We start from the raw sequence: 22,720 nt of genomic DNA on the forward strand, positions 1-22,720 counted from the left end.
TTTCTGAGGAAAAAACAACAACACTAGTACCAATTTGCAATCCTGTGGACATCCATATGAAACAAATATTGCATATATAAGTAAACAGTATTAACATTTGTGGACCTGAATATTTATTTGTAATAATCTACAAACACAAATGATATATTTATCTATTCTACTCTGATATCATATGCAACTCTGCTATTCAAATTTTAACAATGGCACCATATAACTTTTTATAAAATAGTTAGAAAAGTATAATTTTGATTACTTATTAATTTTCTTGTCTCCATAACAGAAAATTATAAAATAACGGATCCATTATCCAATTCATGAAGCTTTTTAATAGATTTGGAAAAAACATATTTAGGATCGTTTTCGCCGCAATAATTGTGTAGTGAACTTTTAATCAAAGGCTAAACTGTTAAACTGAAAAAAAGACAAACGAGCCACTTCCGCCTTGTCAGCAAAAACAAACCCGTCCACGTCCCTCCCCTCATTAGTTTTCCACGTAAGCGTTTCCCGTTCCCCAACTAAACAGCACCTCTTAAAACAGAATTTGAAGCGACGATTTTGTTTGTTTGTTTGTTTGTTTTTTTTTTTGGGGGGGGGGGGGTATTTGTAAAAGAGACAAGAATGCAGTTGAAGTGATTTTTCTTAGTATCGCAGAAAATCCACTGTTCGGTATCCGCCCCATTAAGGTACATCCGGGACACTCGGGCGACCAAAACAGACAACCTAGAGCACAGCTTTTCAGCTGCAGCGCAGGGGGAGAGAGCGCTTGTACACAGAGCAAGAGAGCGAGCGATGGAGGCGGGAGGCAGGGTACCGTGGGTGAAATATGGGTCTGTCGTGTCCTTATTTGTGGTTGTGTTGGCCCTCTGGTTCCGGTCACCCCAGAATGCAGTGCTGGACGACCGACTGGACACAGTCCTTTCCTCCCTGCTCCGGGCTGAGCAGAAAGTGGGGATGAATAACGTCGCCAGACCCAGAGTAGCGATTGGTAAGCGTTACGAGCTAGCTAACGGTGGCTAGCCTAACCATAGACTGTATGAGTGCAACCTAATTTCAGGGGTTTGTGGATTAATGATCGATCAGGTAAACGGCGCCAGAATAACAGTAACATTAGTCACTGCCCGCATTCACTAACAGAAAATAAGTTGTTAACGCAGTGGATAATATTTGCCTCATATTTAATGTCAAACTTTAGTAAACTGAGAAAAGTACATTTAGGGGTTTCTTATGGAAATAAATAAGGTTGTGTGTTGAAGCCTGAATAGATGGTGCGGAGGGGCAATAACCATGAAAGGTGGTCACCAGATAAGATGATTAGTTCCAGCTTAGAAATAAAGTCTCAATGAGTGTGCTCCGGGTTACAGGTTTGGCGTTTGGCATATAAAGGAAAATATATTTAATTAAAATACAACTTTTCCACTTTCTTTTAAACAGAAGATCAGTTTTTTTGTGTGTGTTTTAGCTGTTTTCCTGTTTGGTAATTATCTTCCAGTAAGGATGCATCCAATGATTTCAACAATGACTTGAGCCAATTATGACATTCACTTCAGTAATGTGTAAGGTGGGGCAGTATCTGCAGTTATCAGTAATATATACACTACTTAACTAGCAAAGGAAGCTTAATATTTTTTGGAGCTTGGGGGTTTTTTTCTGGATGAAAACAGATGGTTTGGGGAGATTATGAATATAATGACAACTTCTCTGCATGACATTAAGGAAGAGTGTTTGTGTTATCTTAAATAACAGATGTCTGTCCACTTTCCTCTTATTTTTGGCCTTTTTATAATAAAGATATATTAGAGTATTTATTTATTTATGCTTGAGTAAACAAACCCCACTTAGAAATAAATAGTTAAGATGTTTTGAACAGTCTTGTGAGTTTACCTGCCAGAAGTTTATAAGCAGCAAAACCCTTGGTTGTACTTTGAACTTCTTAAAAACAACTGTGCAGGCTCATGTGATGTAAGCTCTGGTATTCTTATAGTAATCCAGTGTTTTGTCTCGTGAGCAAGTCCTAAAACCTTGTGCTTTGGACCATCGCACAGACACTCAATAAGAATCAACTTGTCTGTCCAGCCTTTACCCAATAGGTTACCAATAAGCTCAGCAACAGTACAACCTGATGTAAATGCGATTATAAGAAATTTCTGCCAAAAGATCAGAATCAGCCTTGTTGTTGCCTTGTTGTTGTTTTTGTTGCTGTTGTTGACTAGTTGCATGTGTTTGTGTGTCACATCAAATTAGAACAAACTATAAGTAAAAGCTTGTTTTCATGGTGCCAAAAGGGTTCATAAATAACCAGAAAAATAAACAACAACATACTGGCAACATGTGCTGTATTTAGTATTTTAGTATTTATTTATTTATTGTCATTGTCAAGAACAATGAAATTGCGTTTGGGGCTTCCATACAACCCAAAAAAAAGAAGAAAATAATAAATACCCCTTAAAACCCAAGTGTACATATTTAACCCAGTGTGACTCCAATGCAATAAGACAATCCTTAGCAATAATGTTCGTAGAAATTCAGACAAAGACCTGAGAAACATGACAAAATACAACAATGCAACCCATTCAATATTATTGTACTGTGAGATATGATATCAGATATGGTAGTTATCTATTTAAGAAAGAGGGGGAGGGCAGGAGGGGGAAGAGAATAAAGATATGATGCACCAATGCAGACCAGTTCATTGCTATTAAGAAGTTGGATATGGTTATTGTCTGTGAGAGGGGGGCAGAGAGTTCAGGAGCCTCACAGCCTGTGGATACAGGCTGTTGGCCAGTCTGGATGTTCTGGCCTGTATAGACCTGTACCTTCTCCCTGAGGGCAGCAGATGGAAAAGGTGGCGCGCAGGGTGATGTTGGTCCCGCAGGATACTGTGCACCCTCCTCAGACAGCGAGTGGGGAAGATATTACTGATCTCTGGCAGACTTGTTCCAATAATTCTGCCAGCTTCTTTCACCACCCGCTGGAGTGCTTGCTGATCGGCCTTGGTGCAGCTGGGGAACCACACTAGAAATCCATACGTCAGAACGCTGCTGATGGCACAGTTGTAGAAGTTCAACATCAGAGATCTGGGAATGTGTGCGCTCCGCAGTCTCCTCAGGTAGTAGAGGCGCTGTTGGGCCTTCCGTACAACTGAGGTGATATGGTTGCCCCAGGACAGGTCCTCGGTCACAGTTACCCCCAAGAATTTAAAACTGCTCACCCTCTCCACCGCCTCACTGCCAATGAAGAGAGGCAGATGGTTGTTATGACCCCTCTTCCGGAAATCTACAATGATCTCCTTGGTCTTTTTGGTGTTTAAGACCAAGTTATTGTCGTGGCACCATGACTCTAGTTGTTGCACCTCTGTCCTATAGTTTGTCTCATCATTGTTGGATATAAGTCCGAGCACTGTAGTGTCATCTGCAAACTTAACAATGAGATTGGACGCGCAGGAGGAAATACAGTCATGGGTGAAGAGAGTGTATAGCAGAGGGCTCAGAACACACCCCTGAGGGGCACCGGTGTTGACCACAAGGGTGGAAGAGGTGTTCTTACCCACTCTGACACTCTGTCTACGGTTAGTGAGGAAGTCCACAATCCAGTTGCACAGAGAGGAGTTAAGTCCCAGTTGGTGGAGTTTGGGACGGAGTTTGTATGGCCGGATGGTATTAAAAGCCGAGCTGTAGTCTACAAAGAGGAGCCGTGCATAGGTGTTCCTGTGTTCCAAGTGCTTCAGTAATGTGTGCAGCACTGTGGCGATCGCATCCTCGGTTGACCGGTTCTCCCTGTATGCAAACTGGTGCGAGTCCAGGGATGGTGGAAAAGCAGCTCTGATGTGTTTAATGACCAGTCTCTCCAGGCATTTGGCGGGAATGGGGGTGAGTGCCACAGGTCTGAAATCGTTCAGACATGTGACATTTGACTGTTTTGGGATGGGAACGATGGTTGCTGCTTTGAAACAGGATGGTACCAGTGAACAGGACAACGAGGTGTTATATATAGAGGTGAAGACGTCCGCCAGGTCCGCAGCACAGTCTTTTAGCACCCGGCCCAGCACTCCATCCGGCCCGGCCGCCTTCCTGGTGTTAATGCTCCGGAACACACGCCTCAGCTCATGAGTGCTCAGGACCGGAGCAGGGTCGGTTGAGGGGAGAGGGGACAGGACAGGGTCGGTGTTCTCCCTGTCAAAACGGGCATAAAAGAGATTTAGATCCTCAGCCAGAGTAGAACTGTCGGCTGAGGGTGATGGTGTTCTTCTTTTGTAGTCCGTGATAGCCCTGATGCCCTCCCAGACCTGCCTTGGGTTTGTGTTGTTCTCAAACCTGGCCTCGATACGCCTCCTGTGCTGCTGCTTGGCAGTCTTGATGCCTCTTCTCAGGTTGGCCCTGGCAGCACTGTATGCCTCCTGGTCCCCGGATTTGAAAGCGTTGTTCCTCGTTCGAATAAGTTGTTGAACTCCGTGTGTCATCCAGGGTGGATTATTAGGGAACACACGGAATCGTTTCCAAGTTGTTACATTGTCCACACAGAAACAGATGTAGTCCAAGACAGTGGAGGTGTAACTGTCCAATGCGACACGATTGTCAGTGTCCTGCACCTTGAATACATCCCAGTCTGTGCAGTGGAAACAGTCCTGAAGCATCGGAATAGCATCCTGCGGCCATGTTCTCACGGTTTTGGTTGTAATCCCAGTGCTCTTGATCTTTTGTGTGTATATTGGGTGTAGCAGAAGGGAGAGATGGTCTGACAGACCCAGGTGGGGATAAGCCTGGGCTCTGTACGCATTCGCCATGTTGGTGTACACCTGGTCCAACGTTCTATCTCCTCTGGTAGCACACTTCACATTACGGTGGAAATTGTGGAGTACAGATTTCAGGTCCGCGTGGTTAAAATCCCCAGCCGCAATAAAGACACTGTCCGGGTGTGCTACCAGGCTGTTATTGATGCTGCTGCTCAATTGTGCTAACGCTAAATAAAGTGCTGGAGTCTGTTATTTTGAGCACTCGTATCAGAGCAGAGTTGGCCATGAGGGATGGATTAACGTTTATTGCTATTAGTTGCAGGATTGAACAGTACAACATAAATAATGGCTTACTGACACTTAACCTGAGCCCTGACCCAGAAACAGGTTTGACAAATGCTAACTCTAAATTCTGTCTTAATTAACTCTTTGAGTTTTCAGCTCCAGAAATAGATGAAACTTCAACCAGTCCACTCAGTCATCAGTTACCCACTCTTGATTTTTCATAGACAGATAAATGGTTAAAAATGTGACCAAATATGACATTTACATTTCTTAAATATAATTATTCAGCTGTAAACTGACTTTTGGATTTCCACAGCACAAGGAAGACAGATTTTTGTTGATTTAGTGGTGCAAATCCTTTTCGGATATTGCAGCTTTTCAAAATGTTGCTCAACATCCAGTCTTTAGCCTGTTTTTAAAATCTCACTTTAAACTGCATTTAGTCCCATTTAAGAATCTTAAGTGGCGCAGACAACAACAGTAGCATCATTTATTCCAGCATGAGAAATTATTGATCTTTGATCTTTTTTGGCTTTTTTTCTTTCTTTTTTTTTTGCCTAAAGTGCAATAAAAGTTAGTTTTATTGTAACAGGGATTACAAAATGTGCAGTGCAAGTTAACTAACAATTGGGCAACTTCTTTATTTTATTCTGAGCTAATCCACAGTGCCCATTGATGTCCACTGTTATCCTTACATTCATGATTGATTTAATAAGAAGATTAACCAGCATTTAACTGTAAAGATGTAAACAGCTTTGACATTGACTGTAATAATGGGGGAAATGAAATGGTGTCATAGAGATGGTGCAGGTGCAGCATGAGGGAACATTCAGAGAGAAGCTCTGTTCAATAAAATATATAGGGGAACAGGTTAGGTTAAGTTGGCTCTGTTTCAGGAACAGTAAACTCACTCATCTCCTCTCAGGGTTAACAAACTCTGAGTTTCCACTAAACCTGCTTTCTGTGACAGGGTCCTGAAGGACTATAAAATGCACCATATTCATATTAACCTTATGAAAGCAAATCTAACTGTATCCCAAAAGGTTATTTTATATTTTTTATATGAAGCTACAGCAGGAAAAAAAGATAGGGTTGCAAATTCAGACAAAGGAGCATGAGTAAAGTTTACGCCAGCGTCATGCAAAATTTATTCAAATCTTAAACAAGTTGCCTGCCTGCCTGAAGCGTTGGCCCCTGTTCAGACATGACCGGCATCTGTGAAGCTCAGAGCTTCTATATCTGCTGATGGGACATATGATTGATCCAGCAGCTGAAACTCTGACAGTGTGTCACTATTTCAGCTGTGATTGGAGATAAATGCAGCCGTACTGGGCACAGCAGCTGCAGGTTGTGTGGATTTCTCACTATTTAGTATGTTTTATTTTCAAACAAAATTGTATATATTTAGCACATTTTGTTTCAGGCGGAAAAACACACGTACTTCATACGGCATATGCTATCACAGAAATCGTAGCATGGCACCATGTTTATAACGTAAAACTTCATCAATACAAAAAAACAGCAATGATATAGTAAAAAGGAAAATTATTATTGTTATTATAAACAGTGATAGAAAAAACAAAAAACACTGGTTATAACCTGTAAAAGGAAGAGAAATGACACTGTCAAGTGTAGTCCAGTAACAATAGAAAAGGCCTAAAATTTAAAAATGAATTCAACCTGCAACTAAACTCAAGGGCTAAGCAGGAATGTTGTCTAGTTTGCTTTTAAATGCTGATGAAGTTGGGGCACACCTTACATGATTTGTGAGGTTATTTTAGTGGCTTTGGAGCACAAAGGTAAAAGCAGTGTGACTAGTCATACCAGTGTTCTCCCTGTCCTGATTTCCAAATGAATATTGCCTCTTTGAGTTTCTTTCTCTCTTTTTCATTCACAGGTTTTGGAGGTTGTGTTGACCTGATAGTAGACAGTGTGTCACTGCTTAATAAAACAGGCATCCAGCCCACAGACCAGCCCCTGCATCATGACTACCTAGAAAATGTGGAGCAGCTGGCTCAGAGCTTTGCATATTTCTTTGCACCAGGAGCAGCTGCAGAGTAAGTGATGTCTGTGTGAAGATGAGCCCATTTAAAAGTAGAGGTCCAGATCTGGAAGCAAATTTTGAGTATATACACATAGATACACATGTACTTTGAATAAATAAAATTGTGGCTATTCAAATATTTGCAGTCCTATCGGTGCTCTGAGTTTTTTCTTCTGAATTTTCCTTTTAATCTTAAACTGGAATTTGAGGTGTTTGTACTGAAAGTATACAGTTTTTTTTGTTTTGTTTTGTTTTTTTCATTTTTGCTGCTGTTTATGTTTGAAAAGGCTTTTTAAGTCTTGAGAATACAGTTGAATTAATCTCCCTGATCTGCTCAGTCATTGCTGACTGCTCGTGTTCTGGCGCCTGTGAGCTCTTGTTCATTGTCTGGAATAAAACACCCTAAGGGCAACAAGACTACAGAATCAGCAGGAACCCACATAGAAAAAGAATGCGCGCTAACATGAATTAAGACTTTTCTGTTAGAGACAGAAACTGTGTCTTTTTTAACATTTAAACTTATTTCTCTGGTCCTTATACTGCCCGTTTTGGGGATTGTACGTTCTTAATGGCAGCCAAATGACTGAATGTATTTAGACTTTGTGTAAATACCATGCAGAGTCATTCTGAAGCATCTAATCTAAATGAATAAATGTCTAATAATATGTTCAAAGAACAAGAGAAAATTGTTTTTTATCTGGATAAAGATGCTTATTTTGAAAGGGTGCTTTGTTATTACGGCTGTTTGTTCTACCTATCATTGGAGATGTGCATTTAAAAAAAAAAAAAGGTTTTAACAAGTATTTATATTTGTGACTTCAGGCTATAAGAAAGCTGCTGTGTGAGCGTTAACTCAGCAGTCCCCAACCCCCGGGCCACGGACTGGTACCGGGCCGCGAGAGTTGAGACTCGGGTGTGAAATGTATGGTTTTCAGGGTTTTTATCGGTTTTTAGCGTTATTTTGTTATCGGTTTTTTCGTTAACTCGGTTTTCCTGGGTCTTTTCACGTGTGTTATGAATCAATCTTTTTTTTCAGTATCGGTACTAGTTTTATTTTGTTGTATTTATCCGCGACACCTTAAAGGCCGGTCCGTGAAAATATTGTCGGGCACAAACCGGTCCGTGGCGCAAAAAAGGTTGGGGACCGCTGCGTTAACTGATAAGCAAGAATGAGATGCAATTATCTGGCAACCAAGCAGAGTCCTCATGCTGTTTCATTCTGATATCCAGCATTCTGGCATCCTGAGGGTGATCATATTGTATGTTTAGTGAGAGTCCTACTGCACTTTTCTTTATGATCACCCCACTTTTAATGCTCAAAAGGATGGATATAGAAGTAATATATTTCAGCCTTCGTCTCCCACTGCATTGCAGCAGTGGGAGTACTGGGAGTCTAGGTGTTTAGGAAGAGAGAGGTGGCATAGGAGGTGGAAAGGAAAAGATCCAGGTGGAAAGGATGTGCACTGTTTCAGGATTGTGGAGGATACAGATAGAAATGTACTAATGACTGAAGAGAGTGTGTTGAAGACTGAAAGAGGTACTTTAAGGAGCAGAGAGAGAAGACAGCAAGAGTGTGTGGGGAATTGCAAAGAATTAGTAAGGAGGAAGTGAGGGAACCTTTGAAGAGGATGAAGAGAGGAAAGGCAGTTGGTCCAGATAAAACACTTGTGGAGGTATGGAGATGTTGAGTAGAGATGGCAGTGGAACGATACCAACTTTCAAGAACTTGGGCGATGTGCAAAGCTGTAGCAACTACAGAGGGATAAAGCTGGTGAGCCATACGATGAAGCTATGAGAAAGAGTTCTTGAAAGTGGGTTAAGATGGTGATGATCAGACAGCAGCAGTATCGTCTCATATTGACAGAGAGCACTGAAGATGTGATGTTTGAGAGTGTTGATGGAAAAGTATAGAGAAGGTCAGAATGGGTTTCTCTATGACTTTTGGGATGCCAAGAGACTTATGTGAGGATAAATGGTAAATAGGCTGGTTCTTATATAGAGCTTTGCTAGCGCTGGAACAATCAAAGCACACTCATAAACACATTCATACTCCGATGAAATCATCGTAAATGGTAAATGGCCTGTATTTGTATAGCACTTTACTAGTCCCTAAGGACCCCAAAGCGCTTTACACATCCAGTCATCCACCCATTCACACACACATTCACACACTAGAGCACTAGATCGTAGAGCAACTTGGGGTTCAGTCTCTTAACCCAGGGTGGTGCAGGACATATCAATATGCAGGAAAGAAGTTAAGCGATCATATTAGTGGCAGATGCTGTTGTTTTGTTTTTTTCATTCTGTGGAAAGTTAATTAATAATGTAATTTAAGCACCATAAATCACAGTAATGTCAGTTTTCACTTTCACAGTTTAAACCAAAGTTTTTTTTCTTCTCCCACAGGCGTTTTATGCTAAATGAAACCCTCTTTAGCGAGCTGGTCGAGGGGGCCCGTGACTTACCTGGAAACAGATGGTCAGTAGGCGGCAATGCTCCAGTAATGGCTAGTCGCATGGCAACCGAGGGATGTGATGTGTTGCTAGGGGGAACTTTCAGCACCGATTTTACTGATGTCCTGTCGCAGCACATTACAGGTACTCGAAATAAGACAAATTGATGCATCCATTTTACTTTGAATGAAATTTCCGTTTTGTAATTTTTATGTACTTTGTGATATTCCTTTTATCTCCTCAGTGGCAGGTAAAGTGATAGATGAGCCAGACATTCATCTGATTCTGGAGTATCCAACTGGTGCCCGCTGGGGGCGCTATACCTCACGTAGAGCCAATAGGTAGGTGTCATACAGATGCATCAGAAGCGTGGAGTGCGTGTGTACACGGTGCTCTGAGGTGATAGTTGTTCACTTCGTTTGTGTGTTTGTGTTCTGTAGATACATCATTCACAGCGATGCCAATAACCCCTACCTGTCCTCTATGGAGGAGTTTGCTCAGAAACTTATAGACTTCAAACCTGACCTACTGGTGGTGGGAGGGCTCCAAATGATGGACAACTTCCCTTTCCGGTCAGGTAAGAAAGGTGTTCCCTTCTTTCTGATGCACAGTTGGGCTCGCTGACGTTGAACGTATTATCCTGGGTTAACCAAAGCAGTTTGAGGTTAGCGTTACTCTCTCATATCACCTGGAGATTAAAATTCTAGTAATTGTAGTTATCAAAAGGAAAGAGGTTTCACCTTAAATATGAACTCTGGACAAAGTTGGTAGATAATTTGGGTCATTGTCTGGAGTTGAGATTGTCAACTCTCACTACTGGAAATGCTCAAATTTGTTTACACGAGGGTGGTGTCTGAGTAGAGCGTGCTAGAGGCAGGACACGAAATGTCCCAGCTGTGTATCACTGTTACCTGGAGCTGTTCTCACAGTGACGCAAATTGTTGAGGGTTTGTAATCAGGAGATCGTGGATATATGATCCCATGCACCTTTATCAGGTAGTGTCTATGAAAGCTCAGGGCTTTAAGCATAGTTAAGCATACTGACCAGTGACACTTGAAGTTGGCTGGATTTTGGCCACATTTGGTGATAGCTGTACAGTGGGGCAAAAAAGTATTTAGTCAGCCACCGATTGTGCAAGTTCCCCCACCTAAAATGATGACAGAGGTCAGTAATTTGCACCAGAGGTACACTTCAACTGTGAGAGACAGAATGTGAAAAAAAAAAAAAAAAATCCATGAATCCACATGGTAGGATTTGTAAAGAATTTATTCGTAAATCAGGGTGGAAAATAAGTATTTGGTCAATAACAAAAATACAACTCAATACTTTGTAACATAACCTTTGTTGGCAATAACAGAGGTCAAACGTTTACTATAGGTCTTTACCAGGTTTGCACACACAGTAGCTGGTATTTTGGCCCATTCCTCCATGCAGATCTTCTCGAGAGCAGTGATGTTTTGGGGCTGTCGCCGAGCAACACGGACTTTCAACTCCCGCCATAGATTTTCTATGGGGTTGAGGTCTGGAGACTGGCTAGGCCACTCCAGGACTTTCAAATGCTTCTTACGGAGCCACTCCTTTGTTGCCCGGGCGGTGTGTTTTGGATCATTGTCATGTTGGAAGACCCAGCCTCGTTTCATCTTCAAAGTTCTCACTGATGGAAGGAGGTTTTGGCTCAAAATCTCACGATACATGGCCCCATTCATTCTGTCCTTAACACGGATCAGTCGTCCTGTCCCCTTGGCAGAAAAACAGCCCCATAGCATGATGTTTCCACCCCCATGCTTCACAGTAGGTATGGTGTTCTTGGGATGCAACTCAGTATTCTTCTTCCTCCAAACACGACGAGTTGAGTTTATACCAAAAAGTTCTACTTTGGTTTCATCTGACCACATGACATTCTCCCAATCCTCTGCTGTATCATCCATGTGCTCTCTGGCAAACTTCAGACGGGCCTGGACATGCACTGGCTTCAGCAGCGGAACACGTCTGGCACTGCGGGATTTGATTCCCTGCCGTTGTAGTGTGTTACTGATGGTGACCTTTGTTACTTTGGTCCCAGCTCTCTGCAGGTCATTCACCAGGTCCCCCCGTGTGGTTCTGGGATCTTTGCTCACCGTTCTCATGATCATTTTGACCCCACGCGATGAGATCTTGCGTGGAGCCCCAGATCGAGGGAGATTATCAGTGGTCTTGTATGTCTTCCATTTTCTGATGATTGCTCCCACAGTTGATTTTTTTCACACCAAGCTGCTTGCCTATTGTAGATTCACTCTTCCCAGTCTGGTGCAGGTCTACAATACTTTTCCTGGTGTCCTTCGAAAGCTCTTTGGTCTTGGCCATGGCTGTTTGGAGTCTGACTGTTTGAGGCTGTGGACAGGTGTCTTTTATACAGATGATGAGTTCAAACAGGTGCCATTCATACAGGTAACGAGTGGGGGACAGAAAAGCTTCTTACAGAAGACGTTACAGGTCTGTGAGAGCCAGAGATTTTCCTTGTTTGAGGTGACCAAATACTTATTTTCCACCCTGATTTCCGAATAAATTCTTTACAAATCCTACCATGTGAATTCATGGATTTATTTTTCACATTCTGTCTCTCACAGTTGAAGTGTACCTCTGGTGCAAATTACTGACCTCTGTCATCATTTTAAGTGGGGGAACTTGCACAATCGGTGGCTGACTAAATACTTTTTTGCCCCACTGTATGTAAGAACTGATGTCAAAAGAAGAACAAAACACAGAGGTAGTATCATAGGCTGATAACCAGCTTCCCCCTCTGAGCCAGGCTGTTTGCACAGCAGATCAGCTGTGTGTTATTTGATCTGACAGTACCTTTGTCTTCTGGTCTGCTGTTTTCCTCCATGTCTCTGCTGTTTTTCCACTCTTTCATTACCCTTTTGTCTTTCCTGTTGAGTTGCTCCTTCCTTTAACATCACTGTACCCTTTCGCTTCTCTTTGTTTTTGTTTTTTTTGTTTGTTTGTTTGTTTTGTTCTGTTTTGTTTTTGACACCCTGCGATCTGCCTGACAGCGTCTACAACTCTTCTTTAATCTTCCACCTATTTTGGATCATTTCAGGTGAGAGAGAAGCCCTCCTCTCCCGTCTGGGACACCTGCTTTCCTCCTCATCCCCTCAAATTGGAATTCATTTTGAAATGGCAAGTTTTGTGGAAGAGAGCATCATGGAAGACCTGCTCCACTACGTCATTCCCCATGTATGTTTGACTGATCAATGAGCAAAATGATATCACCAACACTGAAGAAGTAAAATGTTTATTTACAGAAACAGAATGAGTCAGCTTTGTGAAAATAGATGGATGCCAGGAAGATTTGCTTAGTTAAACTCAAAGCAAAGCAGGCTGACTCAGTGGGAGCTGTATTTGCTTTCCACTTTTGCATAATCATATTTTGAAGAAATGCGATGTTCTGCTGCTTTCAAAGGTGCAAATTTTGCCCCATAATCAAGCCTCTTCAATACTGTAAACACATAATGAATATTGTTGTGGCTAGACCTCAAAGCCATGGTTTTCTTTGTGCACTCAACACAAAGGCTGTAGTTTATTCCACTCAGCATAACAAAGCAGCCAACACACATGTGCAGACCTGATGAAAATGTAAAAGTAGTAAATAGTAAAATCGGTTTTAACGAGTTACCTTAATTCTGCTTTTCCAGGCGGACTCTTTGGGGATGAATGAGCAGGAACTTCCAAACCTGCTTAGCTCGCTCAAAGGCTCCAACATCACCGTATTGTCAGACCCAAACCCTCGTGTAGCTACTGTTCTTGACCAGATGAGGGAGGTCTATCGCATTTTGAACCAGCGCCACAAGGAAGCCAGTGCAGAAAGTCGGGCAAATGGTGCCCGAGCTACAGTCAAACCACTGACCCGACTCCATGTCCACACGCTGGCTTTTCAAGCCATGATTGTGACTCGTGGCTCCAAGTGGAAGAACACCATGTCAGCCACTGCCAAGGCTTCGCTCACAGCTAACCGCCACGTCTGTGGCTCTAATGACATTGATCCCAGCAAGGCGAGGCTCATAATGGACGACTCTTTCTCCGTTAGCCGACAGGAGGGAAGCCAGCGTATCCCTTTACAGGAGACCAGGCCTGTCAGCTGTTGGAGTGAAGAGGACTATGACATCTGTGTAGCACCAGTGCTGGTGTGCACTGAGGTTTATCAGACTGCAGGTGGAGGGGACAACGTCTCAGCTGCTGGCCTGGTTCTGCAAATCTAGAGAAGGACAGACACCAAGTGGTCTGTCTGTGTGTATGTTTGTGTGTGTGTGTCGTGCTGATCAGATGTTAGTGAACCGCGTGATTCTGGAAACTTGATCTAGGTGTGATGCACACTAGCCTTCAGAAACTGACGCAGGTATCAGGCTGATGAGTCGTCCTTTGTGTCTCACAGCCTGAGGTGCACATTAAGGAAAATTGTTATCCTTCATAGTTGGAGTCAGATGATGGAGAACAGTGGTTATCTATCAGGTTAGGCCTTCAAATGTTTGATTTTTGAAAACGATACAAAGAAAAGGCAATCAAAAATTATACTTAAGTAATTAAGTGAAATATCTGCTAACTAGACTTATTGTAGTTTATCAGTTAGGTTAAACCATCACTGATTTAATCTCTCCTTGTCTTTTTCTGCGTGTGAAACCCATGCACATCACCTCAATTGGATTTCTTTTTTCTTTTTCTTTTTTTCTTTTTCTTTTTTTTTAAACAAAATCAGTCCTGCTGTTTCTTACTTGGATTTCCATGTCAACTCATCCATCATCTGACTCCGTTGATTTTAAATCAGCTGCCCTCTATTTATCCAATGCCTTACAAGAAGATGTTCAGTCAATATGAGATAAAGAGGAACGAGGTATGGATAAAGTCAGATGCCAAACTGTAGGTTGTGGAGGGTTTTAAGTTTCTTTTTAAATAGTACAGCATTTTTAGTAGCCTTTTTAATTGTTTTGCACAACTTCTGCTGAAGGATAAAATCCTCCTTAAGTCATGTAAATGCAGGGCTTCACTATGCAGAAAACGGATTCAGAAGAATCAGAAGTAGGTGGATCTTGTCAACCACTTGAACTCTACAACTCAGACCAGTGAACAAGCTTTAGATTTCACCTGCCTTTGTGCAACACACATTTTCAGATGAACTTGAACCTACCTATGACTGAAAATATCTGAAGCATTTTAATGAAAAATTACGAAGTTTTTTGAAACTAGGACCAAATCTGCGGTCCTTTGGTGTAGTAGGGATAAAATATATATATTGACCGCTAAATAGCTGCAAAGTAATCCCAGGTGCAGGTTTAAAGACACCAAAATGTTCTTTTAATGACAGGCTATCCTTCCTCTTCCCCCTACTATTGCATTAAAAAGGCAAAGAAAGGCCCTGTTCCTCCCTGTGTATGTGAAAAGTGTGCTTAGTGGTTTGGGTGTGTTTGTGTGTGGATTGTCATTCCTCTGTGGTTCCGTTGCAGTGCAATAATGCAAAATCAATGTTAAGAGACCACTTTTGGTAGCTGCACATGATGTCAAACATCTTCCTCTCTACCTCCATGCTCTGATTTTCCTTTCCGTTTTCCATCTCCTGTCGCTCTTCTGTTAGTTCGTCATACCTGTTTTACATCCTCTTTCTAATTATTTTTTGTTCTTCTGTTTTTTATGGCTCTTTAAAGACCAAATAACCAGTGTGGACTATCCTAGCCAATGTTGTTGCAACAGTGAAGTTCCTGACATGTGTGTCACGTGATATGACTGAATATAGTGGAACACTTGTTATTTAAAGGGGCATTAACAATCTACTTGAATCCATGCTGTTGCGCATCATGAATACCCCCAATGTCTGGAATACTGGACCACTCAAATCATATTTTCTTCATGTAGTCTTTGCGTCACGTATTGGATTTAGAGTCAAGATATTAATCCCTGTTACTTTAAACCCCCACTGAGATGATCTTTTGGTGAAAGGGGGACCCAGCCTCTCCACAATCATCTAATTACCTTCTGGGATTGGACTCAAACCTGTATTTACTGATGCAGCTGGAGTTAACTGGGATCATAGCCAGCTATTTTTCTCTCTCTCACTCGCACACACACATATTCCTTCCACAGATCCACCTTCACTTTCACAGGTAAACTTCAACATGCAAGTGGACTTTTTGTCATTCTTGATTAATCTATTTGTTCGTTTATCAATTTTACCAAACATGCTTTTTTTTTTAAGAGGAACACATTTATTTTGTTACAGAGTGTGAAAAAGGGAAATGTAGAGAACAGGATATCCCTTTAAATCTTTTCTCTGTATCACGGCTGTACTGATTTAATGGTGTTTTGTTATTGATTGATTGACCGAAAGATAATGAGCCTTATTCTGTTTTTACATTTGGGGTTTAGCGAAAAGGGAACCTTTAATACAGACTTTTTCTATCACTATAGGCTGATCTTTCCTTATGTCTTAAAGAGTAACGGGTTGTGTTTTTACTGTGAATGGAAACCATAGCATGTGTTCATGCTCACATAGTGAAGTGGTTGTTTTCACCACCGCATTGCTTATCTAACCTCTAGATAAGTCATGTCATCCATGTTTCAATGTTGTGTTTAACTATTTCATGCATGTTTGACTATTTGATGCAGAATCGCCTGATAAAATGCTGATTAAGCAATCATTGATTTGTTGTTTTTATTTTTAGGGGTCATTTATTGAAAATGTTCACAATCATTTTGGCTGCAAACTACATTTTAGACAAGAAGATAATCTACTTCTTTCTTTAAAAAAAAAAAAAAATCAATTCTAAGAACAGAGTCTGCTGAATTCAGAAGTTATTTTAGACACTAGTTAACAAATACTGTTGGATGTAACATCACAGCTTCTTTGTCACAACATAATTCACTGCGATGAAGGTTTTTTCCTCTCCTCACATTTAACACATTTCATTTCATTTGGTATTTAAACATTATGCTTTCATATTTTGTCCACTGGCTGCACCAACAGGCCCACATTTAAACAACAGGCAAGTTTAGCATGGATCCCGCCTGGTACCAAATGTTTGCTGGTGGCGCAATGATGTGGAGGATATTTTCTTGGTCCTAACTGAGCATCATTTAAACTCCACAGACAACCTTTATGACTACAGCGTACCTGTCTTCTGATGGCTGTTTCAGCAGGATAACGTATGTCACAAAGCTCAAATCATTTCAGTTCTCTAATTTCTTGAACATGACCACAAGTTCACTGTACTCAAATAGCTTCCCCAGTCACCAGATCTCAGTCCGACAGAGAACCTTTGGCATGTGGTGAAACAGAAGAGTCACATCATGGACGTGCTGCCAACAAATCTGCAGCAACTGTGTTATGCTATCATATCAATATGCCCAAATCTCTGAGGAATGTTTCTAGTGATTTAATGAATCTATGCCACAAACAATTAAGGCAGTTCTGAAAGCAAAACAAAGTCCAACCCAATAACTAAAAGGTTTCTGTCTATGAACAAATGATTAAAAATGAATGTTGTCCATGCAAAAGAAGTGTTGCATACTTGCAGTCCACTGCAGAGATGGTGAGGAGGCTGTGCTATTTTTATAACCCAGCATGTTCCCTCACCCTCTATTTTGGGCGCACGTTCTGAAAGCAGCAAGCCTTCAGCTTTCTTAAATACAGCTTCTTCAGCTGTAGCTCATTTCTGTAACTCCAGATTACCTCAGAAAAACATTTGAACAGCACCAGTGGTACCATGATTTCTTTTATGTCTGCACAGAAACCCAACATAAGCCATTTTAGTGATTGTTTTTTTAACATTCACAGAGACTGGAGTGCATCACACCAGTAATTTCATACTGTACTGGACTTTCCTTTAATGTCAAACTGGAGAAACCTTTTAACATTTCTTAAATAAGGAACGAGGGCTTGAGCATTCAAACTCTTATGGTATTCTTATCTGAATCCAGTTGAAGTATGCACATTTAATTTCTTTATCACAACAGACATAAAGATTATATTGTATAACAGTTTTGGTGACATACAGACTGCCTACATACATTTCATTTGGCATTTGTACATTATGCTTTCATACTTGGCTGCACCAACAGGCTGATTAAGCAACCTTTGTTTCGCTGCCTACATTTTACGCTCTAGAGTCAGATGTGGGATAACATCTTTATAATAGATATGTTTCTTCTCTTCGTCAGTGAACGCTGTCAGCATCTCATCCATCTCCTCCTGAGTGAACGGCTCACCTGATATGATATGGAGAAAAATCAAGTCACAAACGTGCTGATCTACCTGAGAAAAAACAGATGTTTGTTCCAATCTACACACAAACACCAAGCAATCTGAACACAAAATTATTTTACAATTGTGTACATCAAAACTGGTATAAATAATTCAACTTAACAAATTCAAACAATCCGTGCATATCAAGTGATCTGTACACACGCAATTAACATTGTGTAAGTAAAACTAAATGGAATGCCAATTATTTTTAAGCAAACATAGGAAGCCATGGACCAATCTATTGTATTTACTGTGAAGTACACACAAATTGTTGCCTACATTGATTCAGTTTTATTCATATAGCACCAAATTACAACAGCAGTCACCTAAAGGTGCTATATATTGTAATGCAGAGGCCCCAGAATGATATGCAGAAAACCCCAATTATCAAATAACCCCCTTTAAGCAAGGACTTGTTGACGGTGGGAAGGAAAAACTCCCTTTTAACAGGAAGAAAGCTCTGGCAGAACCTGACTCAAGGAGGGGACGACCAGTGGGAGGTTAAAAGAGAAAGACAGGATTAAAGAGAGGGGTGGAAGAGAGGCACGATCTGATATCCTCGTGTTGGTGTTGTTCCCAGATCAACATAGTAAATGTTGTTCCAGGATCAACATTGCAAGTGACCAATCAGAATGTTGTGACGTCATACTTTTGTGACTTCCAGAAAAACCGCCATAAAACAAAAAACTGTACTTAAGCTGCGTGAAACCGCCTCTGTCCGCCGATCAACGGACCCTGACCCTGACCCTTTAATAAACACTAAGCAGCATTGATATTGTCCTTGCAACATTGGAATTTCATAAATGCACAAATGGCTTGGTGCGCCAAAGAATAACGTCACAAGAATGTGATTGGTCACTTGCAATGTTGATCCTGGAACAATATTTACTATGCTGTTCCAGGAACAACACCAACACGACGATATCAGATCATCCGGAAGAGAGACAGAGTTTAATAATAACTAATGAGTCAATAGAGAGTGGTTGTATGCACATAGTGAGTGAAGCATTGCAGCGTAATTAAGGGGCACCTGGTCCAGCCCTAACTATAAGCTTTAGCAAAAAGGAAAGTTTTAAGCCTAATCTTAAAAGTAGAGAGGGTGTCTGTCTTCCAAATCCAAACTGGGAGCTGGTTCCACAGAAGATGTTCCTGAAGTCTGAAGGCTCTGCCTCTCATTCTACTATTAACATTATCACTTCAATAATTATCACATTTGTAAAGCTGATTTTTCACTTGCAGATCACATCATTTCTCAGTAAGAAATCTCTATTGCTGTTGTCACTGTGTCATTGTAATCTACTTCTAATTGCACACAAAAACAAAACCCTCAGTTTTACCTTCCTTTGTCATGTAATTTGTCAGCTCCTCAGGCTCAAGGTATCCCCTCTTTTCTTTGTCTAGAACCTGCAAACAGAGTGTAAGTGCCTTTGTGTTTTAGCAAATATCACATGCCTATACTGCCAGACTAGCGTCCCTATGCAAAAAGTGGACAATATGAGGAACAAGGAAACAGCAGGAAATTTCACCTCAAAGGCCTGAAGCAGAAGCTCATCAGAGATGGGAGGGAACCTAACAGACAATAACACAGCAGTAATGAAATGATGACAAGCCAAATACTGCAAACAGTGAGTTTAATGTCCAAATCATTACATCAGTGATGTAGCACTGGCTGTTCTTTGCTTCTTTGTTTAAGAGTTTAAGGCTAACACTGGTCTGAATCTAAACTTCAGCAGCTTCAGGCACAGAAAAGCTCACGTGTAAAAGCAAGAGATATAAATTATTTAAACAAGGCTGACATGTATTATTTCCTGAGTGGTGAACAAACCCGACCTGAAACACCACTGATCAAAAATAGAGTACTGAGGTTTACACAATGTTTACCAGACTGATCACAAAACTCTTAGTAATGAAATGCATTCATGTGTGCCTTCAGTATAAGAGAAAAATACATTGTATAATAGATAATTTGATTTAACTTAACTCCTATTTGCATCTCAGCCTTCTTCTCATACACAGAAATCAGAAATTTCTTTATACAATGATATAACTGAACTGTCTTACTTGTCCTCCAGTAGTACTTTAGTCATGGCTGGGAGGAATCTGTCCCAGTGGATATATCCTGAGCGCTCATCTTCCACCTGGTTGCACAGGAATAGGCTGTTGGGGTTTGCTTTGAATTTTCTAACAAAAACAATGCTTCTAATGTTACCCAGGATTTTATAACAGTCACATAATGGCACAGGAGATTCTGTAACATTACTGAAATGCACAATGTCAGAACCCTGTTTGCACACCCCATTACTGATCTTCCAAAATAGAACCAGACTACGGGAGGATGCTGTGCTGACCTCAGATGTGAACTTCTGTAGGTCTGCCTGAGTGGGAAAGAAACCTAGTGAATAGAAGATGGTGCCAATCTCCCTAGAAAACAATGACAAGAAGTGCATTAAAAGTATTTAAAAGGACAGTTTCAGTTAGTTTCACTAATTCCTGTGTGCTATGAACCATCTCACCGCAATGTCCTACGGCCCACTCAGCCAGTGGAAAGCCTTGAGACAAACCACAAACTTTATTTCTCACAGCCAGTGTCCAAATAACCCACTTCAACCAAACAATTTACCAGTGGAAACAGCTGCGTAATCTCAACTGCACAGCATTTTGTATGTCTTGAGACTGAGTCCCACATTTTCATTGCCTCTAATATTCAGAAGTCCACACTGCAGGATGGACACCTATGCTATATCTAACAGGGAAACTCACAAGTTATGTAGATCTCAGCAAATGTGATGGACATAAAACAAAGAAAAGGAAGTGTGGCTACAATAAAGACTGGAATCCTGGCTCCAGGAGTAGTCAGCTCTCAGAGATTGGGCCACTTGACTTTCAAGTTCATGTTATTTATGTAGAAATGAAGTTAGAAACGCAAATACTTGTTTTTGTCAAACTAAATGCCAAATCTCTAACCTAAATAATTCGTTTTTCCCTGGACAGACCAACAATTTTAGATTAGCAAAATGTCCTAAACTGTCCAAGTCCACGTTTAGTTTGTCAGACTGTATAAAAGATATACAGACTGTTTATATACAGACATCGACTTGGATCTGGTTACTTTAGCAGGGAGGACACATTGTGTGCAGTTTCCACTCTATTTAAAACCTCCAGTGAGAAATTCAAAAACTTACAGACAGGAAACCTACTGAGAGCAGATTTAAATAAACAGCTGTGTTTCGACCTTTCTGCATCTGCGTAAGTTAGTAAAAAAAAATACCTAGGAATTAAAGTTGCTGTGACCTCTAATAATGCTAATTAAAAATATTCTACTCTACCATTTAGTTTAATTTTACATAGAAATCACACACTTGGCTTAGAAAACACGCTGCACTGTCGCTGAAAAGAAAGGACATGCACATTTGTTTGCCAGATGTTTTCATCTGTGTGGCTGATTAGAGCTCCTCAGGTTGCACAAGGCTCTGGTGAGATTTTAAGGATATTTCTTACAGCAATTTATTGAAACATGTACATTCATAAGTGGAAATAAAGACACTGTGTAATTCTCTCTTGAAAGTCAGTGTTTAGTATGACCATTTTCATTCTTCAGCCTGAGTTCTCTGTGGCAAGCATTCTTGTAATTTTGTAATTCTGTAGTCTTCAGGAATAGTTCTCCAGGCAGACAGTGTTTCATTTTGTGTTTTTCTATCCAGGTATGCTGTTACTGCATCGGCTGTGTTTGGGGTTAGACTCGTTGATGAAAAATGGGACCTCTTACCAATCAGATGTTATTCCATGTTGAATCAAAATCTGTCAGTACTTTTCTTTATTCATAATTTCAGGAATTTTGCCACTGACTGAAATACAGCTGTACTTGCTTATGATTGCCACCGATGTTTGGCCCAGTTCTTTCAAAAACATCAAAAATATCTATGGCACTTCTGTTTTCAAAATAAAACTAAGATCCCTGTTTTTTTTTGCTGATTCAACTAAAGAAATGGGAAAAACATTATGTGTTTTTGCAACAGTCTGCTAATAAAAGGTGACCAGTAAATTTTAAAACAGGTTCTTTGCTGAATTGTTTTGAGTTTGCTGAGTTCTTTGGTGTTGACACAACACTGGTCTTGTCCCTTGAGGGAGTTGTCTTGTTTATGCTAAAGGCAAGTGTTACGTGGGGTGGCAAAAAAAGTGCAACACTGGAATAAAAATGAAAGAGCTATTGCTAAAAATTAACAAACAACAACAAAATGCAAAGAATTGAGGGGTGGCTCAAGATTTTCTCACAAAACTGCATCTTGTGCACTTGTTAAAACGTTTAAGGTCCTTTGGATTTTCATAGTAATCAGCTTCATAGTACCTATTAAGTATCTTTACAGTAATAAAGTAAATGGCTTGTCTTGTTTTACCCACTTGATATCCACTGTGTTGTCAGACTTTGTGTCAAACGCTTGAAAAGCGCCTTTGAGCTTCTTGAGGACCTTGGTATTAAGCACGGTGGCCTCTGGCAGACAAAATTAAGAAAACATAGAGAAGCATTAGCTTAGCTGGCTTAGTTCTGGAGAAAATAATGACAATACTTTCATCAAAGATCAGCCACTATGACGGGTCACCACAGAGTTTCAGCTAGACTGAAACTTTCACTGTGGTCTCAATATTTTCAATTTGTAAACAAACTGAAAATGAAAGTTACTATTACCAACCTGCACTTTTGCTGTTCTCCGCCATGTTTGTCCGGTCGCCTTTCTGTTGCCCAGCAACCGTATGGCAGGGCACCTATTCAACGCCTCTGACGTTTGCCATCTTTTTGTCGCCAGAAACCCTTCATTGTCGAATTACACAGAGCTACTAATAACACAATATTAATTAGTTAATTTATTTTTTTCCGTCATGCTGAAGAAGTCGTTAAAAAAAAGCCTTCCAACAACGTGACCCCGTCAGAAGTTCCTGATAT

At 40.8% G+C, this 22,720-nt stretch overlaps 2 protein-coding genes across 2 annotated transcripts; one reads left to right on the forward strand and one right to left on the reverse strand.

Annotated features, from left to right (window-relative positions):
• The first annotated feature begins 612 nt into the window (after positions 1-612).
• On the forward strand, positions 613-16,177 carry adpgk2 (ADP-dependent glucokinase 2). The gene is made up of 7 exons (XM_085267658.1): positions 613-985; positions 6,912-7,071; positions 9,465-9,655; positions 9,756-9,852; positions 9,952-10,088; positions 12,592-12,728; positions 13,187-16,177. The coding sequence occupies exons 1-7, from the start codon at positions 790-792 to the stop codon at positions 13,748-13,750; spliced, it is 1,482 nt and encodes a 493-aa protein (XP_085123784.1). The 5' UTR covers positions 613-789; the 3' UTR covers positions 13,751-16,177.
• A 745-nt stretch (positions 16,178-16,922) lies between these two features.
• Positions 16,923-22,718, reverse strand: drc8 (dynein regulatory complex subunit 8). Its single transcript, XM_085267664.1, has 7 exons — positions 22,470-22,718; positions 22,180-22,270; positions 20,130-20,202; positions 19,843-19,919; positions 19,308-19,350; positions 19,119-19,185; positions 16,923-17,744 (listed from the first exon to the last, which is right to left on the reverse strand). The coding sequence occupies exons 1-7, from the start codon at positions 22,492-22,494 to the stop codon at positions 17,626-17,628; spliced, it is 495 nt and encodes a 164-aa protein (XP_085123790.1). The 5' UTR covers positions 22,495-22,718; the 3' UTR covers positions 16,923-17,625.
• Positions 22,719-22,720: the final 2 nt, after the last annotated feature.

This window comes from Mchenga conophoros, linkage group LG1, assembly GCF_057382185.1.
Source record: "Mchenga conophoros isolate Kocher_MC1m ecotype Shallow Benthic linkage group LG1, M_conophoros_male_GT1.1, whole genome shotgun sequence".
Taxonomy (NCBI): domain Eukaryota; kingdom Metazoa; phylum Chordata; class Actinopteri; order Cichliformes; family Cichlidae; genus Mchenga; species Mchenga conophoros.

Excerpts from the sequence above, each read along its gene's own strand:
- drc8 (XM_085267664.1), bottom strand. The coding sequence starts at position 22,494 with ATGGCGGAGAACAGCAAAAGTGCAG. Across the intron at positions 22,271-22,469 it reads GGAGAACAGCAAAAGTGCAG|AGGCCACCGTGCTTAATACC; the intron begins GTTGGTAATAGT and ends TTTGTCTGCCAG. Across the intron at positions 19,186-19,307 it reads TTCTGCTTCAGGCCTTTGAG|GTTCTAGACAAAGAAAAGAG; the intron begins GTGAAATTTCCT and ends CTCTGTTTGCAG.
- adpgk2 (XM_085267658.1), top strand. The coding sequence starts at position 790 with ATGGAGGCGGGAGGCAGGGTACCGTGGGTGAAATATGGGTCTGTCGTG. Across the intron at positions 9,656-9,755 it reads CCTGTCGCAGCACATTACAG|TGGCAGGTAAAGTGATAGAT; the intron begins GTACTCGAAATA and ends TTATCTCCTCAG. Across the intron at positions 12,729-13,186 it reads TCCACTACGTCATTCCCCAT|GCGGACTCTTTGGGGATGAA; the intron begins GTATGTTTGACT and ends CTGCTTTTCCAG.